This window comes from Chaetodon trifascialis, chromosome 16 (genome assembly GCF_039877785.1).
Source record: "Chaetodon trifascialis isolate fChaTrf1 chromosome 16, fChaTrf1.hap1, whole genome shotgun sequence".
Lineage (NCBI taxonomy): Eukaryota > Metazoa > Chordata > Actinopteri > Chaetodontiformes > Chaetodontidae > Chaetodon > Chaetodon trifascialis.
Window position 1 is genome coordinate 10,164,514 of NC_092071.1, and position 12,031 is coordinate 10,176,544.

General features: G+C 43.0%; 1 protein-coding gene across 1 annotated transcript; it reads left to right on the forward strand.

The window, feature by feature from the left end:
* Nucleotides 1-178: 178 nt before the first annotated feature.
* Nucleotides 179-7,711, forward strand: LOC139345200 (prenylcysteine oxidase-like). The gene is made up of 7 exons (XM_070983747.1): nucleotides 179-538; nucleotides 1,050-1,256; nucleotides 1,925-2,099; nucleotides 3,422-3,633; nucleotides 3,993-4,133; nucleotides 4,717-5,128; nucleotides 5,873-7,711. The coding sequence occupies exons 1-7, from the start codon at nucleotides 430-432 to the stop codon at nucleotides 6,120-6,122; spliced, it is 1,506 nt and encodes a 501-aa protein (XP_070839848.1). The 5' UTR covers nucleotides 179-429; the 3' UTR covers nucleotides 6,123-7,711.
* The last annotated feature ends 4,320 nt before the right edge of the window (nucleotides 7,712-12,031 follow it).

Here is a 12,031-nt window from a genome sequence, read left to right on the forward strand (position 1 = left end):
GGTTGTGCACCATGTTTAAACTGGCCGATGTATTTGGCTGCTTGCGGCGTTAATCAAACGGAGAATGGTAGCGGTACGTAATCTACGTAAAGCCATTCGTTTCCTGCCGCGGGTGTCATCAGACGGCTGTGGTTGGTGGAAACAAACCAGTGTTTGAGATCACGTGATGTTGCCGGACGTTAGCCGTTCATTGGTGAATTGATCTGCAGCATCATGACTATTATCAAGCCGTCTTGTGTGCAGTATCCTGAACGCAACGGTCTGTATTTACAGCGACGGAGTCAGCCGACATGTAACTGAGATTATTCTGAACATACGGTCCGTGTAAAGGGAAGAGAAAGAGAGGAGCTAACGTTCGGTGCTGGGTTAACTGTCGCGTCACCCGCTCGCCTCTTCTCTCCTCCCGGTTATCTCTGTTCTGTCGCAGCTATGGGCTGCTCTTTTGTCCCGTTGTTCGCCGTCGTGCTGTCAGCCTGGTCGGCTGTCGGTGACCCCGCCGGATCTGCTAACGTCGACGGAGCTCCGCCTTCTAAAATAGGCAAGCAAACCAGCGTGTTTAAGCGTCAAAGCAATTTAGCCAACATTAGCCCACATTCATAGGGCTGTAAGCTAGTCTTCAACAAGCTAACGTAGCTAACTCCTGTTTTCATGAGCAAACATTTAATGTGCAGATTCCTACATGCCTTTACATGCATGTAGCTAATAATTATGTAAGCTAAGTTGGCTGTAATATTTTTTTCTCTGTGTCAGTCATTTTAATAGAGCCAGTGTTGTCTCTGCATCCCCCTGTCTGTAGGTATGATGACTGACCACTTAAGGCTGCAGTATGGCTTTGTAATCACGTCATTAAGTGTCATTAGTTTATATCTTCATCTATTTGCGACAAATGCATGTAGTGAAGCCATGTTTTTATACACACAGATGACACACAAGGATATACACAATATGTATGATTTATGGTCAGTAGTTTTCTAATACATTTCACTTCCACACCACATTCTGAATTCACATTTCCTGTCTGTTGCTGGCTCTGGTCCTCTGTGCTCCAGCGGTGGTCGGGGCAGGGATAGGAGGCAGTGCCACAGCCCATTTCCTGCGGCAGCACTTTGGCCCTGAAGTCCAGGTGGATGTGTTCGAGAAGGGCGAGGTTGGAGGCCGTCTCGCCACCGTAACTGTCAATCACAATGACTACGAGTCTGGAGGTTCCATCATTCACTCCCTCAACCTCCACATGCAGGACTTTGTCAAACAGCTAGGTTGGTTGGCACACGCACTACCCACAAGGCTTCAGAGGCCAAGAGGACAATAACTGTACACAACTGCGTAGGATTTATTTAGTGCTGTCTGTCCTTCTCGAGGTGTTTTCAATGGAAAGGATGTGTGGTTGCATATTGCAAGTGAGTTAAATCAAGCACAGGGCTTTGAAAAGGCTTTCAGTATTTACAGAACAGCAACAGCACAGACTCTCAGTGTCGAGCATCTGTTCAGGGTTACGAGCTAAGCAAACAGGCTTCCTGATGACAGTGAGGTTTGCTTTATGGAGAATATAGAGATCCTGTGTAAGAGGAATGAGGATGGGTTTGTAGCTTAATCAGATTCATCTTGTGCCTCCAGCAAATGTAAGCTGAGCAGGAAGAACGTTCATCAGTAAAGAAAGGTCAGTTATTTGGGTTTAATGAGCAGCGTCAACTACTCATTGTGCTTCTGCATCCAGTATTCAGTGCCCTGCCAAAGTAACTAGACCACATGACTTGTTATGGTGCTTTTTAGGTAGATTTTAGTCCAGATAGTTTCAGAGAAAAGGAAGTTAGTTAATCTGTTACATCACCACTGTTAGAGACAAATTCATTAAAAAAAATCCACATTATAAAGTTCTTCCCCGTGTGTGTTTGTCCTTCGTGTCGCCATGTGTGTGCCCCTCGAGGTTTAAAGTATCGTCGCAGCGTGGCGGGCAAGACGGCTGTGTTTAATGGCGAGGAGGTGATTCTGGAGGAGACAGACTGGTACCTGCTGGACCTGTTCCGGCTGTGGTGGCGTTACGGAATCAGCTTCATACGCCTGCAGATGTGGGTGGAGGAAATTATGGAGAAATTCATGAGGTAAGCCCAGAATATCAAGGCTCTGTTTGTTGTTTCATATCATTGCAGCTGCTTGGCATGCTGGGTGCTTCACAGTATGTAGCTGTGGTGCAGATAATGCCTGATTTATCTTCCTGTATCAAAGTGTCATGCCTTTGTTGTAGATGTCTGACTCTCTGTTGGTGCGTTGAGGGACGCCACCTCAGTTTACATATAACTTCACCTCTTGGTTAGATACTATACGTGATTGGTCTGCCGGAGGAGTGTACTACGAAATGAGAGTAATGGGTTAGCGGGGTATGTTGAGCCTAACTTATGCTGTACACCAAACCTCCTCCAGAGCAGCTATACGTTGATAATGTCACCGAACGAAGACATAATTACACGGTTGCATGTGATAGGCCCATTTTGTGCAAGTCAAATGAGCCCTTTTTATGTGAACATGTACAGAGCCTGATGAAGAAAACTTAAGTTAACAATGAAAGTTGCTTACCACCATCGTGATGCCCATCATCTCTGACTGAGGTTTTAGGTTTTGTGGGGCCAGCTCACGCCAAACTTGCTTCATAGTATACCCGTCCGGTTTGGTCCATATTTTCTCCCTCCTGTTTCTGGCGTCAGTATTGTTAATTGATACTGACAATTATATTGAGCTGGTGTAAGAAGGTCCAAGTATTTTTATTTTATTTATTTATTTATTTTTTTTATTTTTATTTTTTTCACATTTTAAAGATGCCAGACAAGTTTGCACTACTGATTCAGCAAAGTCATTTCTGGTTTAAACCTTCTTCTCACCACCATTGTTTTCACTCTGTCACAACGTGAGTCATAGACTGCCAAAACAGTTAAATACCAACATCATCTGCCTGAAATTTTGAAGTGCGTCTGTAATGAAAGCTCTCTTCATCCTCCAACAGCGAAAGTATAAATCAAGAAAACTGATGTGTTCAATCAGCCTCTCCTCGCACTGTCACATCTGTCCAGCACAATCAGATCTATCTGCTGCAGTTATGTTATCATGACTCAGTTTTTAGCACGAAACATGAACCCGGCTCAGATTTGCACTTCACCCTTCTACCATCACCATTCGCCGAGCTCTGTTTTCTCCCTCAGGAAATTATTTATTTCTGTATCGCTTTGTCTTTCTTGCCTTCTCTCAACTACAGTGAGCCTGTACATTCCCACATCTGTCTGTCTTTTATGTTATGCACAAATAATTGCTGAGAAGTTTGTGATGGATGGTGTGAGGAAAAAGATCAATCAAACATGTCAATTATAAATCTGTCTGCGGTCCACAACAGTGATCAATAATAAGCCATTTCTTCTCTGGGTGTGTACTATAGGATCTACAAGTACCAGGCCCACGGCTACGCCTTCAGCTCGGTGGAGGAACTGCTGGACTCTCTTGGCGGGAGCGGCTTCATCAACATGACCCGGAGGCCGCTCTCTGATTCGCTGCTGGAGCTGGGTGTGTCGCAGCGCTTCATCGACGAGGTTATCGCGCCCGTCATGAGGGTCAACTATGGACAGAACGTCAGCATCCCCGCCTTTGTAGGTCAGATGAGTGTGAAGAAATGAGCAGTAGGAGAAGAAGAGGGAGCCGGGGGGGTGATGAGCAGGAAAGAGACAGCGAAGAGGAAGGCTGCGGCGCAGAAATTAGGGCCTTTTAAAAGCCGAACATCTTCGTCGACGCTGATGTAGGTCAGGAGAGAGGAAAGGAAAAGGAAAGAGATGCAGGGCACGAGGAAGGGAGAAGCTGGGTGTTGAGAATAGATGAGAGGAAGGCAAGGTGAGAGGAGAGGGTGGCCTGCAGGAGCGAGAGAACAGGAAAGTGTGTGGGCAGCTGATAATTGGTTTATAGCACTTGGTCCTGTCTGTTGTGAGTGAGTGAGTGAGTGTGTGTGTGTTTTACAGGCGCTGTGTCGTTAGCTGGTGCCCAGAACAACCTGTGGGCGGTGGAAGGAGGCAACAAGCTGGTGTGTTCTGGCCTGCTGAAGATGGCCAATGCTAACCTGCTGCAAGCACAAGTCAGCTCCGTCTCCCCAGTCTACTCAGGTGCTTAACCTCGATGTCATGTCAGATGTCACAGTATTCAACGAACTGGAACGTTTCATATATAAATTAATCGTTAATCATTAAAAAGCTGCACTGCTGTGGCCAGCATAAGTATGGAAGTGAAGTAATATATTACAGTACACTAAATATACTTTACACGCACACATATACAGAAACTGAATGCCTGGTTGTGAACTCTAACCATTACTGAATACTTAATGTAGAAATTGATAATCCAGCAAACCATTGAGATATTTACAGCAGAGCTACAAATGCCATAAAAATCAAGCAATCTAAAACATAAACATAAGTGGTGGCGACTTCAAATGGAAATAAATATTTCTAGCTTTATCTACTTAAAAAAGAAGGTCTTATGCTCAGACTGTCATTAAAACTGTGTATGAAAGAGTTTTCTCTACCTTTTGATGAATGCATATTCATCATTCTGGTGTGTCAACGCTCGTGACACGTGAGAAATGTGCTGGATTTGCCAGTAGATACCAGTGGACTGATGGAGATTAATTTGTATCAGAGTCATGTAGGTTGATGTATCTGACAATGATTCTATGTACTTTCCCTCCAGCGGAGGCGCCCCAGTACCAGCTGAACTACACCACAGCAGCAGGGACTGGATCAGAGCTGTATGACATTGTGGTGTTGGCGACGCCGCTCCAGGAAAGTGTCAGGTCCGGAGTCCAGTTCCAAGGTTTCGCCCCACCTTTCGACCAGCTCCCCGGCAACTATCACAGCACTGTGGCAACCATTGTCCATGGTTACCTCAACACCTCATTCTTCGGTTTCCCGGACCCCCGCCTGTTCCCCTTCGCCAGCATCTTGACAACTGAGACGCCTGATCTGTTTTTCAACAGCGTGGCGAGTGTTTGTCCCGTCAACATCTCAGCAGGCTTCCGCCGTAAGCAGCCGCAAGAGGCCGGAGTCTATAAAGTGTTCTCGCCACAACCTCTGGACAAGAGTCAACTGAAGACGCTCTTCAGGTCAGCCACTCAGTCCACCACTTCCTGCCAAAGTAATCATGGTATTGACTACGGCTGCAGCTAATTGTCATCGTCTTTACTGCATAATGTGACTGTGGTTGGTAAAAATGATTGAATTCTGTTTTTATCTACATTTTACACCGCGTCCCGACTTTCTTGGAATCGGGGTTATACGAGCCCAAAATAAAAAGGCCAACATTCACATTCAACAAAATTATTGCAGACAAATTGTCAGACAAATCATTCAGCTCTGCTCATTCTCTGAGTTAAGACAGTAAAATGATGTATAACAAGACTAAGCATCCACAGCCATGCTGGCAGCTCTGAAAGGCTGTACCATGCCAGTTTTTGCTTGGTGCTTTGAGATAAATGCTCATGTAAATGTCCTAAAATGCTAAAATAGTAATGTTCACCAGCTTAATTTGGTGTGTTAATATGCTAATCTTTGCTAATTAGCACCGAACACATAGTACAGTTGAGGCTGATGGGAATGTCATTAGTTTTGGAGGTATTTGGTCATGGAAAGGTGGAAAGGTCAGGGGACAATTTCTAATATTTGTCGAGATATTTCAGTCTGAATCAGAGCGGTGGAGCAACCGACAGACCGACATTACATGTGTAGAGCAACGCTGCTAGTGGAGCTAAACAGCTGATGTCTGCTCATCATAATAAGTTTAAGACAATGTCCAGATTTTTAGAAGCAGAGTAACAACTCCCCTCCTTTACTGTGCCTCTCAATCTTAGGTCATACTACTCGGTGCAGGTGACAGAGTGGCAGGCGTACCCATGTTACGGCAGCAGTGAAGGACTGCCACCTGTGGAGCTCCACCCAAATCTTTACTACCTCAATGGCATCGAGTTGGCCGGCAGCGCCATGGAGATGAGCTCAGTGGCCGCCAAGAACATCGCCCTGCTGGCTTACCACCGCTGGAACAGACAGACGGACATGGTGGACCAGAAAGATCTGATGCACAGGATCAAGACCGAACTATGACCCGGTCAACTGAAAGCCAAACCGTGCTTCAGCGGAGTTACTCAGATGTATTTATTTAGGGAAGCAGAGAGAGGGTTTCTGGGTAATTGTAGCTCTTCTAGCATCACAAAGCTGATGTGCACAAGTCCAAAGTATTCGACGATATCTCCTGCTGGATTTTCAGCCCGAAAATGTCTTTATTGGGGTACTAAACCTTTACAGTTTGACTTGTGAGAAGCCTTCAGTGTTTCGAGAGACACATTCAAGTAATATGTTTCTAAATACACCTAATACACCAAATCAATGATAGATATCCATCCATCCAGTGTCTATAACCGCTTATCCACAGGGTAATAATGAATATGCTGACCATAATCTGACCCTGCCATATCCAAAATCAATGGAAACATACGTTGTTAAGCAGAAAAGAAGTATTAGAGTCAAATCAACTCATTTTAATTGCACCACTGAAGGCGACTGCTGCCCCTACTTGTTGTCCAAAGGCCAGTTTGAGTTCTCTGATCGCTTCGTCCTCCGTGCCAGCGACATTGCAGACATATGAAACATTTTGCAGCATCAGTTCTGGATTGACTGCTAATGTAAATTAGCAGTTTCATCCAAACAGTTCAACTGCAGGCAGCTTTCCTTTGCCAAGAAATAAAGAAAACATGCAAACATGGGAAGGACCAGCTCATATTTAATCTCCGTAGAATTTGAATTGACTGCTGGGAAGCTGTTTTATTGGGTTGCTGCGTCCAAGTCGAGAACAAGGCTTGAGAATCGGGATTGAGAGCATAAACGAAGCGCTTTTAAACAGCCGCTTTAACAGCTGTGAGATATGAGGCAGATCAGTGCAGTAACGCTGCCTTCAGGCACACAAACCAGCACTCTGTCATATAATCAAAAACAACTGCAGCGCTGCTGTTACTGAATCTAAATTTAAGGACTGTTAATGGACTTGCTGTCGGTGTGAGCTGTACCAAGGAGATCTCATTTGTAAATTAAAATCATTATTCAGTGACTCATGGTCGTGGCCACTGGTGCTATGCTCTATTGGCCCTTTCATCAGACTGTTTATTATGTCCCCTTCCTGCTGCTTTTGTTGCATAATCCAGCGGAAAGAATTTTTTTTTCGAGGAATGGAGCCAACAAACTCTCACACTGGACCAAATAAAAGCAGAGGACGGATCCGCGGAGCTGCTGGTGGTGACGATGACAAAAAAGCCTCGTTGAGATCTGACGTTTTTAATAAGCACTGTAATCCTGGAAAAACACATATGGAGATTCGGAGCTGGTCATTCACTTCCAGAAAAGGTGATGGTGTGATGATATGATAAGAAAGCATTGACTGGTAGCCTTTTGGAAATGCCTTGTTTTATTCATTTCTATCACAGTTTATCATTTCTAACAGCAGATTTGGACTGATGTGGATTTCTGGATTTAGAAAAACTCAACTGTTGTAAACTGAAAGCCTTGTGACTCCAATGGGCTCCAGCTGATGGATAGAGAGATCGTGTCATGTTTCAAACCTTTAATCTTACTAAATTGTCTCCAAACGCCGTGATGGCGTCAGAAATGTGAAATGGTGAAATGAAGGCTGTTTATCTTGGACTCTGAACAACTCACTTTTTTCAAAATTCAACACTTTCAGCATCAGCTTCCGTACGTAGAACAATCAAACAGTTGTAGCAGTTGGACGTTTATGTGATGCTGTAAAACAAATCCAGTGAGCGCCGTGGAACCATGTTTGACACAGGCTGTCTCGATCTGTGTTTGTGAGACCGTCATTGGTCCAAGGCAGAAACGCTCAGCCATGGCACTGACTGCTTATTTAGAAAACACCATGTGGGCATGTTAACAAGGTTAAAAACTTGATTTTCATTGGACGGCATCTTAAACCTCTGAGCCAACATGAACAAGAGGTCCTAAAAGTGCTGTAGACGGATCATCAGAGCAGATCTGTCTTCAGGCTAACTGAGCCAACTCAGCGCTCTGATGAAGACTGTGGGGGACAGTTGAAAGTTGCTGGCAAAAGTCCAATAAGTGGATGATGAGTTGGGATTGTTTTGTCACGCTACTTTTTCCAAGGTCAGAATGAACTTTTTGCACAGCAAGTAAAAATGAAGCAGAAGTTCAGACTTGACAAAACTAAAATAGCCCAAAATGAAGGTATAGATGAAGGTATAGTCTGTATATTTTTGGGCAGTGGTGGACGAGGTACTTAGATTCTTCAGTAAAAGTATACCACTGTGTAAAAATACTCCATTGCAAGTAAAAGTCCTTTTTTTAAAATCCTCCTGAAGTAAAGTTAAGTAAAGCTAAGTATTATCAAAATGAAACTTAAAGAATCAAAGTGAAAGTACTCAGCACAATGTCCTCTGTCATATTGTTCATATTATCATATATGACATCATCACATTCTTATGACTGATGCATCAGTGTGGGAGCAGCCTTTTACTGTTGTGTCTGGTCAAGGTGGAGCTAGGCCATTTACTCCAATGTTTCCCAATGTAGGGGTCAGGCCCCTCCAAATGGTCACCAGATGAATGTGAGGGGTCATGAGATGAGAGAGGAAAGTTTTTCTGCACGAATGCAGTTTCGTTATTCTGGACCTTTCTCAACGCTTCAAAAATGTCTAAAACGTGATCTCAGCTGGAAACTCAGTTCTCAGTTTGTTTGGGTTTTGTGTGTGTGTGTGTGTGTGTGTGTGTGTGTGTGGATGTGGGTGTGGGTGTGGGTGTGTGTGTGTGTGTGTGTGTGGGTGTGTGTGTGTGTGTGTGTGTGTGTGTGTGTGTGTGTGGGTGTGGGTGTGTGTGTGTGTGTGTGTGTGTGTGTGTGTGTGTGTGTGTGTGTGTGTGTGAGTGAGACAGAGGTCGCATGCCAAAAAAGTCCAGAGCCACTGGATTCATCTTTACCAATGTGTTGAATTTTAGATTATCATATGTTTCACTTACCAGGTTTTTGCAGAGCATTAAATGACAACTCAAACTCCACCCACCTATGAAGATCATGAGATGTGATTAAATGTTGAGATAAAAGCAAGTAGGTTGATTATTTGTCAAACAGCAGATTCTGTGTGACTTCACATCGAGCTGCTGTCGCTGCACAAATGTAATCCAGCATGTTTTCGTCTGCCTGATCAAATGATGCAGCTGTTTATAATGCATGGTGCTTCATACGGACTGTTCGCAGAATAAAAAGGTTGGATGGTTTGCCTTGAAATTTTGCTTTTGAAAAGTGGACTAAAAATCCACCTGCCAGCCTCTGATTTACTCCGGCCATTCAGCCTTCATTTCCTGTGGGCGCTGAACAAAATCTATGTTCTTGCTCGATCGCATTCTGCTGCTGTTCAGTAATTTGAAGTTTAATTTTCTTTTACTAGAGGGGGAGGAAAAAGGAAAGTTATGAAGTAATATGTCACTAACAGGACGTCTAGTGTTGATGGTTGACTGCCCATAAACTCCACAGTTCCAGTGGATGATTTAAACATTTTGGCTCACAGATTTGTAAATCAATTTCATACAGTTAAACTGACAACATGCTGTAGCTTCACCACGGCGTCATTTTCATACCGGGCTCCAATTATGAGATCCTAAATCTGCCCGGCAGCCAAAGTGTGTAGTTACACAACTACTTATTTGTTTTTTAGGTTTCTCATTGAAGCCTTTATTCCCTGACATTGAAGAAGTGGCCATATATCAAGAAAATCAGATCACAAACTTTAACCAATATGATGTTCACCGGACCCCACTTGCTAACTTTATCCCTTTGTTTCATCATCTTAAGTTTTAAATGCTGTGAAGTTTGTTCTGGGTTTTTCAGGGGACTTTTCCTGCAAAGCGTTTGAAAAGGAACAGGGCTGCATTCATAATCAGGAACGTAAAACTTTGGAGGAGCAACCATCAAGAGGCCGGCAACAAAGCATATCCTCTTCAGTCTGTTTACTATAATGAATAATGGGCCCTGTGTCTCCTGCTTCTTGGCTTCCTAGCAGCAAGAACACAATCACGATGCTGATAATAGAATCAAAAGGGAATTTTCAGAAGAGTGTCCCAAGACTCCAACATATTATTCAATTTAACGCTGCTTTCACTTTAATCACTCTATTGTCTGTCAAGTGACCAAAGCTCCACATTTAGGTCACATGATAACACGGCAGCTAGCGCCATTTGCTGAATGAAGACCATGAAATGTGGTTGAAAGCTTATCTTATTTTGTTTCACGTACTGTTCCAAAAGTGAAAAATGAATTTCCATGCTGTCGTGATGTTACTGAGGGTTTGTAACGCAAACTGTGTGCATGCAGTTCTGAAGATGTGAGCAATTAGCAGACAGAGAGGGTCGATTAAAAGATGCTAATGGGGTGCATTGTGGGAAATGTAGGGCCCAGAGTTTTTGAAGCGTGACTCAGAGCAGCCCAGAATGTGTTTCTAATTAACTAGTTTAATATATTAAACTTGATTGCATTAATTCTACTATGTGAAGACCTCTTAATCAGAAAGAGAAACTTTTTTTTAAGGCAACCAGTTGCCTTAAATGCTTAAAGTAAACTCAACTTGTCAGTGATCTACAATAGCATGCATCAACGTTCAATGAAAAAGGTACAAATGGAGTTGGGATAAAATCACTTTACATGTAAATAGACTATATTATATTTTTATTTCCCTCATCATTCTGCTGTGTTTGTGTTTCTAAAAAGCGAAACAGTATTTTCTTCTGCCTTGAAGTGTTCCAGATAATATGCAAAGTACTTGTGTTATTTTTCTTGTATTTTGGTTTCTTGCAACATTCTTCATTATAGCGTATTTAAATGGGGTAAATGATCAATTAGACTTGGAGTTTGTGATGAAAAAAGCATGCCGCGCGTGTGAGGTAGGGACAGTTTAAAAGTTGCTTTATTTCTTTAATGGATAGAAATTCAACAAAAAGACTTGAAAAAAGTTTTAATAATGATACTGTCGATCTCTTGCAAAATTTCCACAACTCACACACACTAAGACACACGCACACACTCTATATTTGATCCCATTCTCCTCTGACTGATCCTCTCCCATCCTTGCCAGCCTGGCAGCCTGGCAGAGCTCTCTGCAGGCCGCTTGATGTGTGTGTGATCTGTGTGCTCAAACACTGTTAGATGAACACAGCAGAAGCCTGCAGAGATAGATAGATAGATAGATAGATAGATAGATAGATAGATAGATAGATAGATAGATAGATAGATAGATAGATAGATAGATAGATAGATAGATAGATAGATAGATAGATAGATAGATAGATAGATAGATAGATAGATAGATAGAGATGTAACTCCTGTCATTGCCTCCAATGATAGCTTTTGATTTTCACTCTCTGTCAGCTGCAGGGGGGAGGTCATAGGTTACTATGAAACTTCCTTTGCATCTTGTGATGTTATTTTGTTCTCTTCTGTGGCTGTTTGGCCTGAAATAATGCAGCCCTCAGACACAATACTGTGTTAACGTTCCAAGTATGTCTCCTGAGTGCTACTCAAACAGAAGGAGTAATGACATCTCTCTCTTTCTCTCTGATCATTCTTCCTCTAAAAGCTTAAACTCAATGTAGTTTATTTATTCATTTATTGTCTGTCTTTTTCTATGTTTACACACATATTGTACTAATCATGACTGGAGTCATAGTTTCGCTTTCCAGTGAAAGGGGGTGGGAGCTGCCAGGAACAGATGCTTATATGCCTCCCTGGAGAATCTGGATGGAGCTCAATGGAGACTTTTACTACAGAAGTTGGTTTGTGGGAATCAGTCACTTGATTACTCTTTCACATTTTTCCACTGGTGAAACTGAAAGTTGAATGTTATGGAGAAATGCAACCAATGAATGCAATCTTTAATGTTGTGGTATGTCTGCTGGTCTATATTTGTGAACTCTAAATGTGCATTGCTCCAGAGCACTGCTAGT